This window comes from Gopherus flavomarginatus, chromosome 2, assembly GCF_025201925.1.
Source record: "Gopherus flavomarginatus isolate rGopFla2 chromosome 2, rGopFla2.mat.asm, whole genome shotgun sequence".
In the NCBI taxonomy this organism is placed as follows: Eukaryota; Metazoa; Chordata; order Testudines; family Testudinidae; genus Gopherus; species Gopherus flavomarginatus.
The window spans coordinates 166,905,204-166,930,141 of NC_066618.1; the positions used below are offsets into that span (position 1 = coordinate 166,905,204).

General features: G+C 45.9%; 2 protein-coding genes across 3 annotated transcripts in view; both read left to right on the plus strand.

Moving 5' to 3' along the window:
- The window catches only part of ADAM9 (ADAM metallopeptidase domain 9), a 65,841-nt gene extending 48,974 nt beyond the window's left edge, over positions 1 to 16,867 (plus strand). The window contains exons 12-22 of one of the 2 annotated variants that reach the window (XM_050939989.1): positions 262 to 433; positions 566 to 658; positions 899 to 1,094; positions 1,609 to 1,714; positions 2,502 to 2,685; positions 3,559 to 3,639; positions 9,854 to 9,959; positions 11,800 to 11,938; positions 12,445 to 12,544; positions 14,071 to 14,195; positions 14,579 to 16,867. In XM_050939989.1, the coding sequence (XP_050795946.1) occupies positions 262 to 433; positions 566 to 658; positions 899 to 1,094; positions 1,609 to 1,714; positions 2,502 to 2,685; positions 3,559 to 3,639; positions 9,854 to 9,959; positions 11,800 to 11,938; positions 12,445 to 12,544; positions 14,071 to 14,195; positions 14,579 to 14,657 (1,381 nt within the window). In that variant the 3' untranslated portion in view covers positions 14,658 to 16,867. Of the gene's footprint in view, positions 1 to 261; positions 434 to 565; positions 659 to 898; positions 1,095 to 1,608; positions 1,715 to 2,501; positions 2,686 to 3,558; positions 3,640 to 9,853; positions 9,994 to 11,799; positions 11,939 to 12,444; positions 12,545 to 14,070; positions 14,196 to 14,578 lie in introns of those variants that run through there. The other variant, XM_050939988.1, reaches the window with a different exon arrangement.
- A 219-nt stretch (positions 16,868 to 17,086) lies between these two features.
- The window catches only part of ADAM32 (ADAM metallopeptidase domain 32), a 40,580-nt gene continuing 32,728 nt past the window's right edge, over positions 17,087 to 24,938 (plus strand). Inside the window, exons 1-2 of the mRNA XM_050940010.1 lie at positions 17,087 to 17,138; positions 23,348 to 23,421. Of these exons, the coding sequence (XP_050795967.1) occupies positions 17,087 to 17,138; positions 23,348 to 23,421 (126 nt within the window). The remainder of the gene's footprint in view (positions 17,139 to 23,347; positions 23,422 to 24,938) is intronic.

Consider the following 24,938-nt stretch of genomic DNA (forward strand, 5'->3'; position numbering starts at 1 on the left):
ATAATTGAATTCATGGTACTATATAAATATTTTATTAAGGGGTGGTCAATTTTCCTTTAAGTAGAGATTTTTGCTTTACGAATGTAGCAGAAAGATTTATATCTCATTCCACATTCAGAGGTATCTTACTATATTGTCCTCATCTGTCTCTAGCTGTTGGCTCTAATTTTTGCTAGACTGACTCTTTATTGCACAAGAATGCTGGTCAAAAAGAACTCCTAAGTAGACATAGTGTAAAGAATGGTTAATACTCTGTTGCAGAGGGTCCAGAAATTTCAGCAGCTGCAGTGCAGAAGACTTTGAGAAGTTAACTCTGAACAAAGGTGGAAGCTGCCTGCTTAACGTTCCCAACCCTGATGAAACCTATAGCATCCCATTTTGTGGCAACAAGTTGGTGGATGCTGGGGAGGAGTGTGACTGTGGTTCACCAAAGGTTAGTAACTGGGACAGTTCACCAGTGTTGCTCACATGACTCCATGTTAAATGCAGACTGCCTGCATTTCTGCAGGGGTCATATATGATTCTTTCTAATTCACTGAATTACTCTTACTGCTTTAATTTACAGGAATGCGAAAGTGATCCTTGCTGTGAATCGGATACTTGCAAACTCCGAGCAGGAGCTGAATGTGCATATGGCGACTGCTGTAAAAAATGTCGGGTAAGAGATCCCAGGATGATGTTGGAAGAATCTCATGTCTTAAAGCATTCTCCACTGACTCTGAGGAAAAAGGAGTGCCGGGCTTGATTAGTGGGTCCAGAAGGGAAATAGTCTCTGCTGAGCTGGGAAGGTTTTTGCATGTTTCCAGCACAAAAGGGTGACTTTTCAGAATGTATGTTGATGTATCGCTTTTTAGAACTTTGCTTGGGATTTTATTTTTCCTTTTTCTGCCCCTTCCAGTTTCTTCCAGGAGGCACTGTGTGCCGGGCAAGTACCAATGAATGTGATCTCCCAGAGTACTGCAATGGGACCTCCCAGTTCTGTCAGCAAGACGTTACTGTTCAGAATGGGTACCCGTGCCAAAATGATGAAGCCTATTGTTACAATGGGGTTTGCCAGTACTACGATGCGCAGTGTCAGGCTATCTTCGGCTCAAGTAAGGATGATTATAACGTTTCAGAGGCCCATGGCTAAAAGAGAGAAAACACCCAATTTGTTTAACGAATATGGATTTTAGGTTTTTTTAGTCTATAAGAAAAGACCAGCCAGAATTGGCAAAGGATTTTCAATATTTCTGGTATTTATGACAAATTAACTTTTATTGTGCCATAAAATTCATTGTGGTGCTATGGATTCAAGTACTGCTAATTTCCTTGCTATGATACACTCATATTGTCAGATTTTATTTATAAGGCTAAATCTGTTCATCAAGACTTAATGTCCAGCTAATAATATTTCTGTCTAAGTGACTGTATTTTCTCTCAGTACTGTTAGCTTGGAACCTGTTTGGACCAACAGTTTTACCCTATTTGTGTATTTTGGTCAAACTTTCCAATTATTCATGCTGCAGATGCGACATGGGTTTTGAGGCTAGAGAGAAATATGTGCACAATGTGAGATGCTTCTCTAGCTCTCTGTTAGCTGACCTAGTTTCCCCTCTGTCTTTGCAGGAGCAAAGGCTGCCCCTAACAGTTGTTTTGTTGAAGTGAATTCCAAAGGTGACAGATTTGGCAACTGTGGTTACCAGGGCCATGACTACAAAAAGTGTTCCAGCTGGTGAGTTGGGTTTAACGAAGGAGGGAATGCATAACAGGTATCATTTGGGAAGCCTCCAAAAATCCACGTTCAGATGCCTTAGAATTAGCCAGCCAAATCCTTGTACGTAGCACAACTTGGCAATAGAGATTTGTCATAGACACACACTGCCCCATAATCTACCTTCACTGATACTGTGTGTGTCTTTCAAAAACCAAAATAAAGTAGCTTAGAAAAGTTCTTTTTAAAGCCTTAAATTTTGAATCTGGGTTATTGGAGCTTAGGTTACAAATACATAAATGTACAAAAAAATTCAAATTACTTTATAACTCTGTTATAATATTAGTCTTTATCTAAATGGGCACGAATTTTCAAACAATTTTTGCTGCAATGTTTAATAAATTAATATGTAAAAAGAGGCATCTTGGAAATAACGAACCTGCGTTGTATTGTTCTTTTGCTACACTAAGCACTATGAATAATGGTGTCATGTAGACATGCTCTTTTGCGGACTTTTTTTTTTTTCTCATTAGCTACATAGCGGTGCTGCAGGGGTGTATTTGCTTTTGTTTGAGGATCACAAACTTTTGCCAACAGCAGGCATAAATCCATGTCCTTCTGGTTTTACACTGATATACAGCTCGCTCTTGTTCTGCTCTTCACTTCAGCGTGATGTTAGTATTTGGGAGTGTATCTCATGTGATCTTTAATAATTGTCCATTAGGAAAGGAAGGCCAGAAAGATCCTTTCCTCTATATGAATTAAACACCAGAACCATAACAGTTCTTAAATTATACTGTTGTTGTAGGAATGCCGTGTGTGGAAAGCTGCAGTGTGAGAATGTGAAAACCATGCCTGTTTTTGGGATTGAACCTGCAATTATTAAAACTCCCATCGGACGCACTACATGTTGGGGTGTGGATTTCCAGCTAGGATCAGATGTTCCAGATCCTGGAATGGTGAATGAAGGCACAAAATGTAATACTGGAAAAGTAAGCAATAACAAATTAATAACTTGAAAATATTCCTAGGATAAAACCTAAATGAGTTGTTAGATGAGTGTAAATCATCTGCAGCTCCTTGTTTACATGCATACACATGCATATTAATTCACTTTCACGTTAGTGCATGCAACTAATGCCAAACTTAACAACTCATTACTTCCTCACCTCCTCCTTCCCCAACACTAACTGAGTAACACTCTCCCTGGAAATCGACTCTGTGAATAAATTCCTTTAAAGGGAAGTTCTTTTTAGAAGAAACAAAACCAAGAGTTAAGTTCGGTTAAGACCCGGGATCTCTGGAAATCGGTGATCAAGAAGAACTAGCTATACAAAAACTGCTTTTCAGGCAATGGGTGGAAATTCAGGTCTGCGTCCATACATTGTAATTATCATGCTGGCTGAAAAGGAGACCCAACTATTTCCTTCTATAGTTCAGCAGAGGGGCTGCACCGAACTCTTTCCCAGCAGTGGTATGGTACCTTGCTATCTGTACATTTGTACCATGGATGATTCTGATACTACTGGTCTGTATTAAGACCTTGTGGGAAGCATTTTAGGTGAAAATACAGATCATTTGCAACAAACCTTATGAATTCCTTATTACAGCAAACAAGTTTATATCAGACTTAAAGCTTCCAGGGTGAGAGAAGAGTGTGCATTCTCAGAGTGGTGTGAACTTGCTGTGCAGCACTAATTGAAGGTAGCGTGGAAGTAGTACAGGCAGCAAACTCATACACTGAGCAAGAGTCCAGGGTAAAACGGGTTGGAGAATGGGAGGGGAGGAAGGGTGGAGGTGGTAATATTAGTCCAAAACCATCATATTTGTATTGGGAGTCATCTTGTTTCTTTTTACTTCCCTAGATCTGTAGGCACTTCCAGTGTGTAAGTGTGTCTGTTCTGAACTATGACTGCGATGTAGAGAAAAAATGCCATGGACATGGGGTAAGTCAGGCATAAAGGTGCCTTTCTATTCTGATCCAGCCTGGTCTGAATGTTCCCTGAAAGTCCTGCAGTATTTCTTGGGTATTTCTCATATTGGGCAATATCATTTTCTCGGGAAGCTCTTCAGTAAGAAAGCTCAGATTCATTGATTTTTAAGGCATGAACAGACCACTATATCATCTAGTCTGACTTCATTTTATGGAATTTCACTCACCTCTTTATTGAGCCCAGTAACTTGTGTTTAATAATTAGCTGTTTTAGTGCTATAAACCTTTCATTGATCACTACCTAAAGAATGTAACTAACACAGGGGTGGGCAAACTACAGCCTGGGGGCCTCGTCCGTCTCTCCAGATGTTTTAATCCGGCCCTCAAGCTCCCACCAGGGAGCAGGGTCTCGGGCTTGCCCTGCTCTGGCACTCCAGCCGGTGAGTGGAGTAAGGGGCTTGCCCCACTCTGCTGGCTCCCAGAAGCAGTGGCATGTCCCCCCTCTGGCTCCTCTGTGTAGGGAAAGCCAGGGGGTTCTATATGCTGGCCCCGCCCCAGGCACCATCCCTGCAACTTCCATTGGCTGGGAACCATGGCCAATGGGAGCTGCAGGGGTGGCACCTGCAGACAGGGCAGTGTGCAGAGCTTCCTGGCTGCACCTCCACATAGGAGCCAGAGGGGGGACGTGCCGCTGTTTCTGGGAGCTGCTGGAGGTAAGTGACGCCCAGAGCCTGCACCCCTGACCCCCTCCTGTGCCCCAAACAACTGCCCCAGCCCTGATCCCCCTCCTGCCCTCCAAACCCATCCCAGCCTAGAGCACCCTCTTGCACTCCAAACCCCTCATCCCCAGCCCCACCCCAGAGCCCGCACTCGCAGCGAGAGCCCGCACCCCCTCCCACACAATCCACAATTTCATGAGTATTCATGGCCCGCCATACAATACCCAGATGTGGCCACTCCTGAACTCACAGAAAGCTGTTTAATGTAGAAACACTACTTTTTGTTTGAAAGCCCTAAAGGGTGGGCTTTATTATGAGAAGTTGCTTTTCTGTGCGGTTAAAATAATAGTCACCTTGATGTTCCATCTTCACTAGTTATTAAATAATGTGAGCTGAACAGGTTTTAAAAACTGTTTTAGTACAATGTTTTGTCTGCTTAGTATAACCGAAGCATTACTGTTTATAAAAATGTTTCTTTTAATACAACTGCTTATAGGCTGCATAGTCCAGAAATTATTTTATTTAAGCAGAGTTTATAAAACTCTGGGAAAACAGCATTTAAAAAGGTTTAAACCCAGTCTGGCCAGCATAGTTTGTTTACTATTGTGGATGGACTCTGAAGGAAAATAAGATTTTAACAATGAGGGTAATTAACCATTGGAACAACTACCTAAGAGATGTAATGGATTTTCCAGCACTTGAAATCTTTTAGAAAGATGCTCAATCTTGATTTAAAAAAATGCTCTAGCTCACCCATGTTATTGTGCTGGATGCAGGAATTACTGGGTGAAATTCTCTGGCATGTTCTATGTACAGGGTCAAACTAGATGATCACAGTGGTGCCATTTGGCCTTAAAACTCTTACTGAACAAAAATAAATCTGTGTATGAAAATGAACATTATAAAGAATTTTTTAAACAGTTTCTAGAAATGTCTGCCACTATCTCACTAGCTACATAACTATAACCCTCGTTGTGGAAGTAGAAGCTGCGTCAGTATTGATAAAGCGTAGCACTTGCTGCTGAAAGTGCAGTTGTCTGGCTCAGAATAGGCATGAGAATGCAGAAGCGATGGGAAAGCAGGGACTTTCACATTGTTGGAAGAGAAGTTCTAGTACTCTGGGTTACTGTAACAGTGGCTGAAATATCTGAAGGGCATGGGTTTGGGGATTTTTAGTTCTTTTTAAATTAAATTCCTCTTTTTTTCATACATTGCAACTGTTTCTGCATTCTCAGTCCTCTATTTAATCAGACTCAAGATGGCGGCTTCCCAACTGACTCTTGCTCAAAGCTGTATTTAATCTTTGAGATTTAACAAATACAATATCCTATTATGTTGCAGTTCACTTTAACAGTTTGGGGGTTTTGTTTCTCCATTTTCCCCCTTCCTGGTTTTGTTTGTTTTTTATTTCTTCCCTGTGCTGGACTAATAGAAACGTTGGCTTGTCAGCAAATAATGTCCCTGTGCTTCACAAATGTATAGAAAACCCAACATGTGTTTATAACTTTGCTACAGTGTCGTTTGCTGCTAGAATGATGGTCTTGGAAGGGGTGGCTTAGAGGGAGTGGGAGCATTTCACAATCTACTGCTGCACCAAGGACAGCTCTCAGTCCAGTACAACTGCCCTGGTTTTAAGATCATACTGAGCAGGTTGTGGGGAAAGATTCTAGTTGCTGTGTATAGAAACCAAGTACTAGTTGTTCTTCAAGTGATGGTCCCTGTGTGTGTATTCCACTGTGGGGCACACATGCACTTTGAGACCAGACACTTCATGCTAGTAGTGTGCATTGGTCACGCCTGTGCCTCCTCGTGCTCTGAACCAAGGGCATTAGGGGATGCCCTCCGATTCCTCTCTATGGCACGTGGTCTGGGGCTGAGCTCCTCAGAGTCTGCAGCTTCTCTAGCATTCCTGCTAAAATTTTAGCTTCCATTGTGTAAATAGTTTTTCCCCCCATTAGCTAGCTAGTTTTGGTGTTTTAGTAGCTAGCTAGTGTTTTGGGGGTCTAAGGTTTTTTCTCCATCCTCATCACCACCTTCCTAATCCTGACGTTAGGGGTTCTTAGCATGCTTAAGATCCCAGGCTTCAAATCCGGTGTGGACTACCTCCTGATCTTCCCAGTGAGTGATCTTCATGATTTCTGTGGATATTACTTTGGAGAATCCTCCTAATCCCAATATTTGCCATTCATTTCAAACCTGGCAATCCCGCAATTTTTGGCTTCATAGACAGCTAATGGAGCGGTTGATGTGCTCCCAATCTGGTTGTCGACCCCTGCTCTCACTCTCCATTCATTGACAGGAGTCACCTAGTAGAGCACCTCCTGGCCAGATACTTCCCAGCTCTGGACCATCAGATGCCAAGCCTAGGGATTCTAGGAAGAGATGGGAGGAGGGTAAGAAAAAGTAAAGATCCCTTCCTAAAGCCTCTAATGAGAAGACCGCCCCCACCTTCCCAATCATCCCCTGCCCCCACACACACCTTCCAAATGGGTGAGATGCCGCAGCCTCGTATTGGGTGTGTTAGGAATTCATGGGGACCATTGGTCCAATCTGTCGCTGCTAAAGATCGAGTTCTCCTAAACAGCCAGCTGCAGGAAGGGGTGGGACCATCCCCAACGCTGGCAAGAGAGAGGAGGAGGGAACGATTTGCTGGCTGCACCATTGGTTCCACACTAGAGCAGCAACAGAAATGTCCAGTAAACCTAGAAAACTCCATTTTAGTTCCAGAACAAGGTATACAATTGATCGGCGCAACTCTGAATTCGATTTCAGGCACAGCTTACTTACCTGAGGAGAGATTCCACAACATGCAAAACCAGGGTTCCAGCACTATTCAGTTTAGTACTGCTTCACTGGCCCTGAGTCCTAGAAAAAAAATTAAGCAGGACAGTGTGTGAGTGATTCTTGTGGCACCCTACTAGCTGAGGCAGTTTTGGTTCACCAGCATCCTGCAGATGCTAATGCTCCCATGCATAGGAATCCGACCGTTTCGGAACCTGCTAACACAGAACAGAGGCAGGACCAACCATCCCAACCCAGCATCCCTCTATCTAACAGCCTGGTACTTGGATAGATAATGAGCTTAACGAGAGTGTGTTCCAAGGAGGTACAATTCATCCTCAATAATAGCAGGAAATTCTATGAAATGATGCTATGCAGCTAAATCAGACGTGGGCAAACTACGGCCCGCGGACTACATCCGGCCCGTGGGACCATCCTGCTCGGCTCCTGAGTGCCCATCTGGGGAGCTTAGTCCCCAGCCCCTTCCCTGCTGTCTCCCTTCCCCGGCAGCCATGCTGCTGCGTGGGCCGCGCTCTGGCCCACCCCTCCTGCTGGGCAGTGTGGGGAGTGCAGCTGGCTCTGGCCGGGTGTTGCGGCTGCGAGCTCCTGGTGCTGGTAAGGGGGCGGGGAGCAGGGAGGTTGGGTAAGGGAGTGAGAGGTTCTAGGGGACAATCATGAAGGAGGGAGCGGTTGGATGGGGCGGAGGTTCTGGCGGGGCAGTTAGGGAATGGGGAACAGGGAGGGTTGGGAGTGGGAGTCCCAGGGGGCCTGTCAGGGGGTGGGGATGTGGGGTAGGGGTCAGGAGGGCAGTCAGGGGACAGGAAGCAGGGAATTGGATAAGGGGGTGGGATTCCAGGGGGAAGTTAGGGGCGGAGGGTCCCGGGAGGGGGTGGGCAGGGGATGAGGAGCAGAGGGCGGTTGGATATGGGGTGGGAGTCCCAGGAGGACTGTTGGGGGTGGGGGCGTGGATAGGGGTCAGGGCAGTCCGGACAGGGAGCAGGGGGTTGGATAGAGGGCGGGGGTCCTGGGAGGGGATGGTCAGAGGACAAGGAGCAGGGGGGATTGGATGGGTTGGAGGTTCTGAGGGGAGCAGTTGGGGTGGGAAGTGGGAGGGGTGGATGGAGGTGGGGGGCCAGGCTGTTTGGGGAGGCATAGCCTTCCCTAGCTGGCCCTCCATACAGTTGCACAATCTCAATGTGGCCCTCGGGCCAAAAAGTTTGCCCACCCCTGAGCTAAATGGAGGAGATTTTCTGTGTGGTGTCCACATTGCATACCCGAAGATTTGGACATCCCTGTCATCTCAGAATTCCTTCTTTCCCTCAAAGACTCAGGCCTGCCTCTTTTCTGTGTGTGCATTTGGCTGTGTTTAACACGTTCTATCAGCCAGTGATAGCTATTCAACCTTTGCCCCCGCTGTATGATTGTAAGGTTTCTGAAAGGACTTACTGGAACCTATCCCCTGCGCAGAAACCAAGGCCAGCTTGGGACCTCAACCTGGTTTTGTCAACACTCATGAATCCTCCCTGTGAACCATTGGCCCGTTCCTTTCTTCACCTGTCTGTGGTGCCCTTCCTGACTGTAATCACCATTGCCAGAAGGATGGGTGAGCTCGGAGCCTTTATGGTGGGCTTTCCCCCTATGGTGTTCCACTGGGGGAAGGTCTCCTTGAGGTTACAGCCCAAGTTGTTCCAAAGGTTCCCTCTGAATTTCCCATTCACCAAGTCATAAATACAGGTCCCTGTCTTCTACCCAGAACCTCACGGCACCAGAGAAGACAGTAAGCTCCATTCTCTGGCTCGCCATCAAGCCTCAGCTTTCCAACTGCAAAGATTTCCAGAAATCTCCAAGACTTTGTTTCCATTGCTGAGCAAATAAAAAGAGAAGCAATATCCTCACAGACATTCCACATAGATTTCTGGTTGCATGTGCCTTTCCTGTGATCTTGCAGGGACTTTCTCCTCAGAGCCTGAGGGCTCACTTGACCAGAGCCTTGGCTGCTTCCATGGCTTCTCTTCAGGATGCTCCAGTCCTGGAGCTCTGTAGAGTGGCAGTATGGGACTCTTCACACCTTTACTAGACATTACACCCTGATACAAACCTCTTCTGCAGACACCTCCTTCATTATAGTGGTCCTGCAGTCGATGGTGCAGCATTCCTTTCACCGTCCTCTTCACTGAATACTGCTTGGGAGACACCTACAGTGGAATATCTACAGGGACTATCATGTGAAGAAGAAAGGTTACTTACATTACGGTAACTGGAGTTCTTTGATGTGTGGTCCATGTGGATATTTCACTACCTGCCATCCTTCCCCTCTGCTTCGGATCCTTTCCTAGAGTGATTTGCATTAGAGAAGGAACTGGAGAGGTGGTTGGTCTGTGCCTCCTCTTATACCCTCGGTTTGGAGCACAAAGCAGCACAGGGTGCACATGCAGACCAATGAACACTGCTACCAAGAATTTTTCCAGTCCCCAGGCCATGAAGCCCATGTGGAACTCACTGTGCAATACACATAGGTACTACGCATCTCAAAAAACTCCAGTAACAGCAAGGTAAATACCCTTTCTTTTGGAACCTTCTGTTTCAGGAGTTGGGCTGTAATCTTTGAAGACACCTTGCAGCATTTCTCTTTGATCCACCAACTAGCAGGGGGAGAGTCTTATGTGGAGCTACAGTCGCAATGGCAATAATATGTGGGTTTTTTTGTTTTGTTTTTTTAATTTATAGGTGTGCAATAACAACAAGAACTGTCACTGTGACTCAGGTTGGGCCCCTCCCTACTGTGACACGAAAGGATATGGAGGAAGCATAGACAGTGGACCGCCTCATAATGGCAAGTACTGATGAGATGACTTCAGGGCAGCATGCCCTTCTTGCTGTTGGTGCTATTTGGACAGAGTGTGCAAATACAGTGCCTAGTTGTCTGGCTGTCCTGGGAAATGAGACTGGCTGAAGTGCTGATGGTTGAAACTGCAGTGAGTGTTCTTTCGAGCACAAGAGCTTAGGCTTTGTGTCTTGTAGTGCTGGAGACTTCTGTCTTCTACAATGTTGGAAATCTTGCAATTCCAGCTGTTTTTAATGACTTCTGTCATCCTGGGCCAAAATCTTTCAAGAGTAGTTGTGTCCAAACTGGAAATGGGGACCCATTCCAGTTTTGAATCCAACCTAGAACTAAAATTTGTAAGGAGGGGCAGATTTGAATCTGTCGATTCCAATCTATACATTAAAAATGTGAAGGCCTGTTTCTAGAAATAATGGCAGATGGAAATAACTGTTTTATGTACATGATTGCATGCACAGACTGAGTAAACACCCATAATACTTGCAGGGGGCGAGAGGGGGGTGTTTAGTGTTCTCTTTCCTGCTGGCATGTACACCTGCAGTGTAAATGTGTGACTTATGCCTTGTGAAGGGGGTTAGGGTACCATGCACAGCATACTACTACATTAACATTTAACTAGCATTTATTATCTGTGTGCAGACTCTGCTTCGTTCTGCACTAAACACAAATATAATGCAGTCCCTTCCTCAAAGATCTTGTGGTCAGTTTAGGATGTTTTTTTTGGTTATTGTTTTGTGAAATCTCTCTCTTGGAGGTTTTAGACAGACATGGGTTAGTGTCTGGAGCCTAGCAGAAAAAGTATGTCTTTAGAAGGGACATGGGTGATGAGAGAGTGGTAGTCTAGTGCACTGGGGTTGGGAGCGCATTCCATGTGTAAAAGAGACTATTGGAAAAGGAACTGAAGGGAGTTGTGAAGCATGCATGGCTGGGCAAGGGGGATGCGGTCGGAAACAGTATCCAAGTTGTAGCCTGGGGCAGACTAGTGCAATACCTTCAAGGCAAGGAAAGACCTGATATGGTAAGCAATGGGGAGCCAGCAGAGATAGGGATGAGAACAGGAGTGACATGGTTTGCAATAGGTCAGGAGGATAACATTGACTGCTCTCTTGGATGGAGTAATAAGGGTCTAGGGGGAAGCCAGTTGTAGTTACTGAATTGAAAAATCACTCTCCAGAGTATGGAAAAGTGTCTGAACTATCAGGAGAGAAAGGAAGGGGCATAAAGGCTCTGTGTGGAGGGATGGACTAGTGACTTTCTTGAGATCCCTTTGAACCCCACATTTCTATGATTCTATGACATTTCATATACTGTGTTGTGGAGAAAGATGCCACAAGCCTTGGGGACAGCCTGGATGAATGAAGAAGGGGAGAATGACTCTAAGGTTGTGAACCTGAGCTAAGAGAGGATAGTGGTCTTTCCCACAGCAATCAAGAAGGAAGGATGTGAAGAGGATTTGAGGGGAGTGGGGGAAGAGGGGAGCTCTGTTTTGGCCCTGTTTAACTTGAGCTGGTGACAGGCCCTTCAGGATGACACATCGAAGAGAGTCTGTTACTACAATATTACTGTACTATACTATTATAGCACAGGGATACTGGAGAACATATGCTTTACTCTTCTTTGACATATTGTCCCTTTTGAAATGACCACCAAAAAGTAATACATTGGGCTTGCACCTAGCAATTATACTCAACTTTAGCTTTTCTTTTCTACAGAATGGAGGAAAATTGTAGAATCAGTCCTATCAAAACCTAATGCTATTGCAGTGCTTAGTAGTGGTGATACTATGAAAACTAATTCTGTCTGCTTTTCTTTCTCACCCTTTCCCTACCAGACAAAGACACCTCTTTGAGAGATGGGTTGCTGGTATTCTTTTTCCTGGTCCTTCCACTCCTTTTAGCTGCTGCTGTAGCATTTGCAAAGAGAAGGGTGCTGAAGCAATGGTTCAGGAGAAGGATATCACATTGTCATCAGTAAGTAGATTTCCCACCCCACCCCTTTTGCTGATACTTCATAAACTGGCCACAGACTCCTCTACAGAAGATGATTCCAAAGAACTGATTGTCAGTAGTCCTGAGATGTAAACCTGAGATCCCCACGAGTGGAGATCAGGCAGGTTTATTCTACGCAGTTGCAGTACAGGAGGCAAGGGACCTGATATCAGTGTACCTAAGTCCATTCCTTTTAGTGTCATTTGATGTTGTCTGTTTCTGTTTTCTGGGCACATTCTTTGGGACAAAGGGACATTATCTATTCCTTGGAAGAGAAAGGCTCACAGTATGTCTAGACATAGGCACCTGTAAAGAGTGACATACATTTTACTGATGAATTTAGGGAGTAAAATAATAGTTCTTAAACACAGATTTAAATCCAGCCAGTATATATCTATAAGAAGTGTCATAATATGTTGATGATGATCCTACTGAATTATAGTAAGATGGTTGACCACTCAATGTGGCCAATACAAATCTAATTCCAGATCACATACAAGCGTGCCAACTCCTCCGCCTCCTCGCACAGAGACAGACCCAGGAAACTTCCAGCAGAACATGCCTTATACTTCGAGGAGCGTACCCATGGTAGGTGAGGCTTGTTTTTTCTCAATCTTTGAGTGCAATTATTGTCCGTTTTGAAAGTGACACAGTGAGTGGAAGGTTGATTTGATAAATGGATAATAAAAGCAAGAATTACTCCAAAACTATTAATACCTATTTTTGGTTGGTGAGTTTTTTGTTTTTGCTTTTTAAAGCAATATAATCTTTTTTCTCAGCTCTTCACTCCCCTCACAGGTAATGTATACACTGTAAGAAATGCTAATGACTATGCTTTCTGTAGGACCTAAAATTTTGCAGTAATGGCCTATATATAATTTATGATGATGAATCCCTTTCTTATTTGTCTGTACTCCTTATGGGGCTGTATAAACAACCAATAATATTAATGAAGAAGATATCCTCTGAAGCCCAAAAGTTTTCAAAGAAGAAAATATATAAGTAATTCCAAGTATAGTGCATTATTGATATTGCAAAGCTACAGTAAAAATACCAGCTTGGAAGCACAACTGAGAGATTGCAGTCTCATTACATTTTTAAGATCTATGTATAAAATGTGCTTTAAAATATAGATAGTACATACTAACATCTTGGCTAGATTTTTCTACTGACCTATAATGCACTCCTACACATAATTGTGCCAAACTATTAAAGGTGACTGCAAAGTCTTAAATCAAAATATAGTAGTATTTTCCTCTTTTTGTTACATACCACATCAGACTGTTGCTAGGAAATGAGATTATTTTAATCAGGAGGCTTTTATTTTAAACAAAGTAAAAGTTTTTTTGGATGGTGGGAAGGACTAGGATTAGATGATTTAGTTTGATCTATTAAATATTTCTCAAGCAGCAGCCTTCTGAAGCACATTAGGATTTGCCATTTTGTAACACCAATAGATAGGCCAACTACATATTGAATGTAGTAATTTACTATCTGTAGTAGAAAGGGACATTGCCAGTGAAGAAATGGATTATTTTCTTAACTTCTTAGTAGTTAAATTTAAGGGAGGGGGAATGGGACTCTTATGGTTTATTTTGCTTAAACTGTCTTTAAGAGCCAACTGGAAGTGCATTCTCTGAAACCGTAAGCAATCTAGAAAGTATTGTAGTTTGAAAAGGGAAGAGTGCTGATCAGGGACAATGTGGCTCACAATACGCAGAGCATACCCTTCTGCACCTCAGATTTCCCCTTCTGCATTATCTCTATTTCAGAGAGGGGTAAATCAAAGCACGGTTAAATGACATACTCAGGGTCATCAGAGTCTGTCTCTTAGACAGAGAGCCACATGTTCTTGATCAGCATTTCTCTATTTTCAAACTACAGTACTGTAAACTTCTGTCACTTTTAAGCTCTCTGGAACTGACGTAATGCCATTTAGCTGATGAGTATGAAATAGCATTTCCCTATTTCCCCATTACATCTCCAAATCTGCTAGTGAGTGTCCCTACAATCCAGTGAAATTACTAAAGAAGCAAATCTTCCTCTAGTTCCTGTTTATGTGATTTTTTTTCTTTCTTTTTGAATATCTGATGTTGTTCTTTATTTCCTTATAGGACATGCCAGCAAACAGATTCACTGTGCCATCTTACGCAGTTAATCATCATCAACCAGCTTATCACCAGCCTTACAATTATCCTCAGCCATACCAGGAGCAGCAGCAGTATAAGATACCTACAAGGTCAGTAATGACAATTTTGCTACTGGGGAAACTCCTTTATAATACATACTAATGCAAATGTAAAATTGAGAACTTGAGCACACAATTTGGGGAAACTCGTAGCTTGGCATTCTGACTCTAACCCTCTATTTGTGTTCATGTGTGTAAGGGCTTGTTAGAATGTTAGAAGTTTCATATAGTATGGAAGAAAAAAGCCTGGGCAGAAAGAGAGAGCGTTAGATGGGAGTCATTAGTGTAGGGGTGGCAGCTCAAATTATGAGAAGGAGTGCATAGGGAGAGACCATCGAAGACATGACTGTAACACAGAGCAGGAGAATTAGGGCACATTCTCTATATGCATATAATGGATGTAATCTAAACTGACATCTTTGTCCCCCTTACAGGCCACCTCCACCACAACAGAAGAACATACCTCAGGGACACTATTTTCCTTCTCGACCTGCACCTTTACCTCCCATGTAGTTTTTAGTTTCTCTTTTACCCTCTCACAAACTGACCTGTTCACTAAAACCGAGCTGCAATTCGTTATCCTTCTTGCATCAAATGGCCCATGATATCCCACAGAGCCGCCTTTCTGCAGTACTGGATATTGAAAATGAGATGGAAACACAAGGAATGCAAGATATTAAACAAAGATACCTCTACCAAAGCTATAGGAACAGAATACATCAAGTCTGTTCTTAGCTCTGTGTGTGAGTATCGTGGCTTTGCAAACTGAAATTGGATTATCCAGTTGGAAGTGGATCAGTCTGCAGTAAAATAATCTAAAACAGCACTTGGGAGTTACTTTTTGTTTCCCACATCTTATGATGAGACACAATCATTAAATATTCCATGTGGCTTATTGTCTTACTATTTATACAATGAAGAGTAAAAAAACTATTACCCAGGCAAGTGTTAAAAAATGGAATTGTAAAAATCAGGCCACTTGATTTAACAAAAATACTGTGTACATGTTCTTGTTTTGCCTGGACTAGAAACCGTTATTCCTGTATGTACAACTAAGGGCACAAGTGAAATAAGATGCCAGTATATTTTGAAAAGAAGATGAAATATCCTATAAACATGTTTGTGTATATGTTTTTACTGGTGTGTTTAATATAAACACACTTTTTAAACAACAAAGAAAATTTTAACTTCATGCTGACTGACACTAAGCTATAGACAATAAAGGATACTAGGGCAGTTAATTTAAATGGTTTTTAAATACACAATTTTAAGTAGCTAGACCAGAAACCTCTACTAATTTACCACTAATACGTTAAATGGGATATTAAAATAAAGGTACGAAAAATGGTAGCCTTTTCTTGTTTTAGGAAGGGAATGATCGTGAGTTTTGATTATGTTAGACAGTCTGACAGCAAAAGACACTGCAAAATATTAAGAGAAATGATGCGTATTGTTTATCTAGGCCCTTTGAGACTTTTTGAGCACTTTATACCGTAGCACCCCGCTGACCCCAATGTACATAATTTTAACCTACCTTTCAAACTTTGATTTTAGTGTCAGTCAGGATGTTGACACTGGCTAAAGCATGTTATTTTAAAAATCCAATTTAAATCTGTGCCAGAAAAAAGATGCCCTTGGACGTCAGTTGAGATATGTGAACCAAGGTGAAGTTGGATTATTGGATTATGTTCCACTAGATTATATTGACACAGTGTTATAGATGCATGACTGCTACGATGGTGTGTCTGTTACACAAATTACGGAAGGTGAAACGCTTACTGTTCAAAATAATGCTAAGCTTTCTCATTTTAGCCACTTAGCACAAACTTGTTTTGTAAATTTCCCCATATTTGCCAAAAAATGTGTGTGTGTATATATACTTATATAAATATATATAAGGTTTACATTTGTAATAATAAAATACTTGAACTACTGTGGTTCCCCATAAATGTAAAGAATAAGATTTAAACTCTATTAAAATATGTACAACTTCATCAAAAATATATCGCAAGGTGGGTTGGTTGCTTTTAGTATTATCATTGGTTTATTTCTCTCGTACCTTATTGGGGGTTGCCTAGCTAAAGCTATTCAGCCTTTCTGTCAATAAGATGCACTTCTTCCCAGGTCTTTTGTAGACAGTTCATGACATGAATGACTCAGTGTACAGGGTGGGAGGGGAATCTGCATTATGAAACTATCCCCAGGAAAAGGCCTGCTTAATTGTATTTAAACTTGTGAATGCCTATGCTATAACTGTGCTAAATCGTGTGCCTTTAATATTAATAGAGTTTTCACACTCCCAGCATACTATTAGCAATGGTATTATAGCAATTAGCAATATTATGTGCAGAATAGGGCAGTAATGCAATAAACCTCATTCTGAGATCACTATTTCTATGGAATAAATTAGCGCCTCAAATTTTAAATAGATGGTGAATATTGAAGATGACTACTGATTTCATGTGTAAATCTAACCCTTAGCCCTATTGTCTGAAAACTATTTGAACAATCAGAACCTGTCTTAGATGTATTTGTAAATTGCACTTGTCTAAACCTTTGCACTCCAAATTGTGTCGCAGCTTGGAGCTTGTTTTTTGTAGGAGGATTTACAGAAAACACAAATGCCACTTTTCTAAGGGTTGGGCTGTACTGAAGGGGTTTCCATTCTATGTGGTTTTTGTTTGTTTTTTAAAGGTAATAATTAAAGATGCCAGTTTTCTAAACCGCTGCCTCGCGTTGTCATGCCTCTGGGGGGCTCCCCGGTCCCGCACCTCCTGCTCTCGGGCCGGGCTGAGACCGCGGCCGCTCCAGCGCTCCGCCCCAGAGAGCCAAGTCCTGTCCGGGCCCGGCACAGAAGCCCGGCCGCGTGCCCCGGGGGGCGGGGTCAGCCTCGCGCTCGGGACCCCCTCGGGCGGGGCCGTTACTCGCCTGCCGCCCGCAGCATGGGGCGGGGGCTGCGCCTGGCGGTGCTGGCAGCCCTGCTTTCCGGACTGGGTGAGTGGGGGGGGACCCCGGGGGGGACCCCCCCGCCCTGCCACCCCCGTGCTGACCCCCACAGCCTCTCACCCCCCTGCGCTGCCTCCCCAGCCCCGTCACCTGCCGCGCTGCCCCCAGACCCATAACCCCTGCGCTGCCCCTGTCACCCCCCGCACTGATCCCCCCCAGCCCTGTCACCCCCCGCGCTCCCTGCTAGACCCGTCACCCCTGCACTGCCCCTGTCACCCCCCGCACTGATCCCCCCGAGCCCTGTCACCCCCCGCGCTCCCCCCTAGACCCGTCACCCCTGCGCTGCCCCTGTCACCCCCCGCACTGATCCCCCCCAGCCCTGTCACCCCCCGCGCTCCCCCCTAGACCCGTCACCCCTGCGCTGCCCCTGTCACCCCCCGCACTGATCCCCCCCAGCCCTGTCACCTGCCGCGCTGCTCCCCACCACGTAACCCACACACTGCCCCGTCACCCTCCACACTGACCCCCTAGACCCGTCACCCTGCGCTGCCCCTGTCACCCCCCGCACTGATCCCCCCCAGCCCTGTCACCCCCGTGCTCCCCCCAGACCCGTCACCCTGCGCTGCCCCTGTCACCCCCCGCACTGATCCCCCCCAGCCCTGTCACCCACCGCGCTCCCCCCAGACCCATAACCCCTGCGCTGCCCCTGTCACCCCCCGCACTGATCCCCCCCAGCCCTGTCACCCCCCGCGCTCCCCGCTAGACCCGTCACCCCTGTGCTGCCCCTGTCACCCACCGCACTGATCCCCCCCAGGCCTGTCACCCCCCGCGTTCCCCCCAGACCCATCACCCCTGCGCTGCCCCTGTCACCCCCTGCACTGATCCCCCCCAGCCCTGTCACCCCCCGTGCTTCCCTCCAGACCCGTCACCCCTGCGCTGCCCCTGTCACCCTCCGCGGTGATCCCCCCCAGCCCTGTCACCCCCCGCGCTCCCCCCAGACCCATCACCCCTGCACTGCCCCTGTCACCCCCTGCATTGATCCCCCCCAGCCCTGTCACCCCCCGTACTCCCCCCTAGACCTGTCACCCTGCGCTGCCCCTGTCATCCCCCGCACTGATCCCCCCCAGCTCTATCACCCCCCCAATCCCATCACCTCTGGTGCTGCCCCCATTACCCCTCGCACTGACCCTCCCAGCCCTGTCATTCCCCCACTGCCCCATCACCTCCTGCACTGCCCCCGTCACCCTCAGCACTGCCCCCCAGCCCTGTCACTCCCGTGCTGACCCCCACAGCCTCTCACCCCCCCTGCGCTGCCTCCCCAGCCCCGTCACCTGCCGCGCTGCCCCCCCACCCCATAACCCACACACTGCCCTGTCACCCTCCACACTGACCCCCCTAGACCTGTCACCCCCATGCTCCCCCTAGACCCGTCACCCTGCGCTGCCCTTCGCCCCCCGCACTGATCCCCCCCAGCCCTGTCACCCCCCGCGCTTCCCCCAGACCCATCACCCCTGTACTGCCCCTGTCACCCCTCGCACTGATTCCCCCCCAGCCCTGTCACTCCCCGTGCTCCCCCCAGACCCATCACCCCTGCACTGCCCTGTCACCCCCTGCACTGATCCCCCCAGCCCTGTCACTCCCCGTGCTCCCCCCCAGACCCGTCACCCCTGCACTGCCCCTGTCACCCCCTGCACTGATCCCCCCAGCCCTGTCACCCCCCGTGCTCCCCCCTAGACCCGTCACCCTGCGCTGCCCCTGTCACCTCCCGCACTGATCCCCCCCAGCCCTGTCACCCCCCGTGCTTCCCTCCAGACCCATCACCCCTGCACTGCCCCTGTCACCCCCTGCACTGATCCCCCCCAGCTCTATCACCCCCCCAATCCCATCACCTCTGGTGCTGCCCCCATTACCCCTCGCACTGACCCTCCCAGCCCTGTCATTCCCCCACTGCCCCATCACCTCCTGCACTGCCCCCGTCACCCTCAGCACTGCCCCCCAGCCCTGTCACACCTGTGCTGCCCCCCACCCCGTCACACCGCATTGCCCCCTCACAGCCCTGTCAGCCCCCCACTGCCCCGTCACACCTCGCGCTGACCTCCATCACCCCCAGCACTGCCCCCCGTCACCCTCACACTCCCCTACACTGCCCCCTGTCAGCCCCCACACTGACTCCCACTGCCCCGTCACCCTCAGCACTGCCCCCCCAGCCCTGTCACCTCTTGTGCTGCCCCCTGACATGCCCCACACTGACCTTCCCAGCCCTGTCACTCTGGCGCTGACCCACATCACCTCCCCAAGAGAGAGCACTCCCCCAGCCACCCCCTGCACTGCCCCATCACCTGCTCCACTGACCCCCACAGCCCCATCACCCCCTGTGCTGACCACCATCACCATCAAAGGGAGAGACCACCAGCCAGCTCCTGCCTTGCCTCCCCAGCCCCCTGCACTGACTCCCCATCCCCCTAACGGAGAGATCCCCCCCTGCGCTGACCCCCACAGCCCCCGATCAACTCCTGCATTGCCCTGCATCATCCCCTAAAGAAGAGACCCCCACAGTACTGATCCCCTCACAGACACCCACCCAGCCACCCCAAGAGGAAAGACCCCCTCCACAGTCACTGACCCTTTCCTCATAGTCACCTGTTTCACTGCCCCTTCTCACAATCACTCTAAACTGGGAGAGATGCCCCCTAGTTACCTCCAACAGGAGAGAACCTCCCCTAACATAAGACTCCCCCACAGTCTCCCCCAAGAGAAGAGACGTCCTCAGAGTCACCCCCTAGGTAGGATACACCTGCCCCTTAGTCACCTACTTCACTGACCTCTCCCCACAGCTACCTGCTTCACCAACCCATTCCACTCCCCCTGCCCACTGGATCCTCTGAATCCAGGCTAGATTTCCACCCACCCACCCCCTGAGACTGCTAACAAGGAGAGATTCCCCCTGCACAGTCACCTGCTTCACTGAGCCCTCTGCCCAAAAAAGCCCTCCCAAATCCTACACCCTCTGGGGAGGGAAGGTGAGTTGAGTGTGGAGCTAGAGCAGAGCGGGAGTGAAGACTGGAGTTAGTGGAAACTCTTTAACACAGGCTGGGAGTTGTATATTGCAGTGCCAGTGAAAGAGAAGGGGTATGTCTACACTATGGGATTATTCCAATTTTACAGAAAACAATTTTTGGAAACAGATTGTATAAAGTCGAGTGCACGTGGCAACACTAAGCACATTAATTTGGCGATGCGCGTCTTTGTACCGATGCTAGCGTTGACTTCCAGAGCGTTGCACTGTGGGTAGCTATCCCATAGTTCCCGCAGTCTCCCCTGTCCATTGGAATTCTGGGTTGAGATCACAATGCATGATGGTGCAAAAACAGTGTCGCGGGTGATTCTGAGTAAATGTCATCAGTCAATCCTCCCTCCGTGAAAGCAACAATCATTTTGCTCCCTTTTCCCTGGATTGCCCAGGCAGATGCCATAGCATGGCAACAATGGAGCCCGTTCAGCACTTTTTCATTGTCATCATGTCTACTGAATGCTGCTGACAGATATGGTACTGCAGTGCTACACAGCAGCATCCCCTTGCCTTTTGCAAGTTAGCAAAGTCGGTTATCAGCTCTACTGTACCATCTGCTGCTTTGCAAGTTGAAAGACGATTACCAGTCATACTGTACCGTCTGCTGCTGTCATGGATGCTCTTGGCTGGCCTCGGTGAGGTCGGTCGGGGGCGCCTGGACAAAAATGGGAATGACTCCCCAGGTCATTCTCTTCTTTAAGTTTTGTCTAATGGAGAGTCAGTCCTGCCTAGAATATCAGGCAAGCCTACTAAAGAACCAGAGAGGTAAACGGCCACTCCGAGTCAGAGCCCCAGACATCCTGCAGAAATGATGAGCTGCATGCCATTCTATGGGGTGCCCCTGGAACAACCCCACCCATTGCTTCCCTCCTCCCCTACCCCTTCTGGGCTACCAAGGCAGTTATCCTCCCATTTCTGTGATGAAGTAATAAAGAATGCATGAGTAAGAAACAACACTGACTTTATTGCCTCTGCAAGCAGAGATCAAAGGGGGTGGGGAGGGTGGTTGGCTTACAGTGAAGTAGAGTGAACCACCATTCTGCACTTGCTCAGCCTTTAGCTGAAAATGGGAATCTGTGACAAGCACTAGGGATAGAAGCACAGGCAGGACTGAATCTCCATTTTGTGTGGGCCTTTGGTTGACACTGGTAAAATACAAAATGTCTCAGGATATGTATGTTGGGGGACAGTTCTAAACAGCAGCTTAATTTTTTTATTTGCAGCAAAATGTAGAGGTCTAAGTATCTGATTGTGATCCCTGGCAGCAAGGGGTAGGTGCGACCGCACGGTGCTGCTGACTGGAAGAGCAGCCTGAGGCAGAAGCCTCCAGCTGCCATGATATTCCAGGCAGGACTGAATCTCCATTAGACAAAACTTAAAGAAGAGAATGACCTGGAGTAATTCCCATTTTTGCCCAGGCACCCCTGGCCGACCTCACTGAGGCCAGCCAGGAGAACCCACGGGATGACGATGATGGATATCAATCCTACTGTACTGTCTGCCGTCCGCAAGGCAAGGCAACGGGATGCTGCTGTGTAGCGCTGCAGCACCGTGTCTGCCAGCAGCATCCAGTAGACATACGATGACACTGAAAAAAGGTGAGAAACGATTTTCCCTTTGCTTTCATGAGGTGTGTGTGTGGGGGCTGACGACATATACCTTGAACCACCTGCGACAATGTTTTTGACCCTGCAGGCTTTGGGAGCTCAGCCCAGAATTCAAATGGTTTTCAGAGAGTGCGGTAACTGTGGGATAGCTACAGTCGTCAGTTGCCCCTCCCTCCGTGAGCATCCATTTGATTCTTTGGCTTTCTGGTACCCTTGTCTCAGCTCCTTAAGTTTCACGCAGCCTGTATCCATGATGGCCTTGGAGATTTTTTCAAATGTTTTGGCATTTCGTCATTTGCAACGGAGTTCTGATAGAACAGATTCATCTCCCCATACAAAGATCAGCTTCAGTATCTCCTGTACGGTCCATGCTGGAGCTCTTTTTTGATTCTGGGACTGCATGGTCACCTATGCTGATCAGCGCTCCACGCTGGGCAAACAGGAAATGAAATTCAAAAGTTTGCGGGGCTTTTCCTGTCTACCTGGCCAGTGCATCCGAGTTCAGATTGCTATCCAGAGCGGTCACAGTGGTGCACTGTGGGATACCGTCGAATTGCGGCCACATTAACCCTAATTCAAAATGGCAATACCGATTTCAGCACTACTCCCCTCGTCAGGGAGGAGTACAGATGTCGATTTTAAGAGCCCTTTATATCGAAGTAAAGGGCTTCGTTGTGTGGACGGGTGCAGGGTTTATTCGGTTTAACGCTGCTAAATTCGAGATAAACTTGTAGTGTAGGCCAGGCCAAGGAAAGATGTGGGAGGATTCTGATGGTATAAATAGTATTGTACCCTGAATGTTCCTCTCTGAGCACCTGTGTCTCTGCTTCTCCCACAATTTTCTCTCATGGTATTCCCTGCCATGCTGGATGACAGCTGATCTGTCTGTAAAACTGTTCTCTTCAAGACTGCGTCTGATACAGCATTTATATAAAAACTTAACTAATGATAACTAAGGCCTTGCGTACATGTACAGCGGTGTAGTGGTGGTGATGCAGCTGTGTTGCTGCAGCACATCTGGTGAAGACACTCTGTTCTGATGGGAGAGAGCTCTTCCATCAGCATAAAAAAAAACACCCTTGCAAGCAGAGAAGCTATGCGGACAGGAGAGAAGCTCTCCTCCCACTATAGTGTTGTGCACTTATGTCCGTGTAGCTTGTGTCACTCGGGTTGAAATATTCACACCCGAGTGACAAATTTTGCCAACATAGGCAGTAGTGTAGACATAGCCTAAAGCGAGGGGCAGTGGAGAATAGATAGCTGTTTACTGATTTATAGATATACATTTTAAAAGCAAATATATTTACAAAGTGGATATATTTGAATATCTCCCTCACTCATCATTTATCTTTTTAGGCCCTGATCCTACCAAGACTTACACATGTGCTTAATTTTTGTTAAAGTGAAGCATGTATGTAAATCTTTGCAGGCTGATACATTTCTTGGGGCAGGAACCTATTTATATCTGTGCTTATACAGCCCCTAGCACAGTGGAGCTTTGAGTCTGATTCAAATATCTAGGTATGTTTGTAATGTTATTCTTACATAAAAATAATAACTAACATATTTCCCTCCTTTAGGTTCTCAATTGTTTTTGCACATCACAAATCCACGGAGGATATCCTCAAATATAACTGGAGATCTGGTACTTGTAGTTAAGGAATACATTTGTTCCCTCTCTATATAATTAGATATTAAATTATATAATAAATATGTGTAAATGGAGGTACAGTGAGAATCTGTTAAAATCCTTTAAATGCTACAATCCTTGTAGCCCATTTGTGGCTATAATGTGTAAGATGTTTCCAGTGTTGCAGTGAAATATCCTACAGTCCCTCATTGGGCCAATGTGTCTTTGAGAAGGGATGTATATTTGGCAAAGTTCTGTGGCACTCAAACCAGTAACCTTAAAGTGGAACTACAAATGTTTTATAAAATAATTTGGTTGCTAAATCAATAATAAAACAAGTAAACTCAAAACTACAAATAAAAGGGCAACTTATTATAATCTATTCATAAATAAATTTACAATTTAAGGTACCACTCTTGCAAAGATTTAAACGTCTATAACTTTTTGCACGAGTAGTAAACATTCTAAAACCCATTGAAATCAATGGGAGTCTCTTCACTGACTTGCTTTAGATCAGGCTTCAAATGTGCAACTTGGCAACATGGCTACATAAGGTTTGAAAATAGTTTTTTCATCAAGTTTTTTAAATCTTAAATTTGGGTTTCTGTGTCTTTCCTGTGATGAGTCACAATACCATAAACATTATAAGGGGTGATACCTGCAGGCAGGGTGGATTTGATTTAAATCACTAGACAGGAAGACTCAATTTAATCATGGATTTCTACATAAAAGTGCATTCTTGTTGGTTGTTATAACCTTAATACATATTCTTCACAACTCAGAGATAGATGTATGTTTCATTTTTAGAAGGTACACACTATACATTTTTTAAGTGATTTATTTTGAAGACTTTTCAGGTGAGTTTTACAGCTATATCAGAAAAGGAATGATTGTTTGGTTATTTCATTTACCAAAGATAATTGAAGCAGATATTTAATAAGTCATTGGGAGGTGAACTAGCTCCAATTCAACAGGTTAATAATTAATATTTGGAGGATTTTCTTGCCATTCTGTATTAGGAGAAGAACATCACCAGGCAGACATTTAAATTTAAAGCAACAATGTTATGTATTCTGGATTTTTTTTCAACAGCAAACATAATATTTTAACAAAACAAGCATACGAATTTAGTTAAACAATCAAATTTTGTAAAATCAGGTTTGTTTTTGTTAAAATTGCTTTAACTAAAATAGTTAAATGAAATATTTGTTTCTAAAAAAAATATTAAATCGACTATGTCAGCCAGGTCAACACAAGAAACTTAAAATATTGGCTTCTGCAGCTAACTCAGTCATCTTCACCTTCATTTTCCTGTTTGTTCATAATCTGGAAAAGAAAAACAAGCTTTCCTGCTTTTTCAGGTCCCAAACGATATCTCAATTTGGAATGAATTCGTCCAAAGGAAGAAAATATTCTTTCTACACCAGCAGAAGAAGCTACTGCTGTTAAAAGTGAGATTATCACTTCAACAGTCTCTGAATCCAAGTATTTAAGTGACTTCCACCAGTTACTGGTGTGACTTTCTTTAAAACATCATCAGC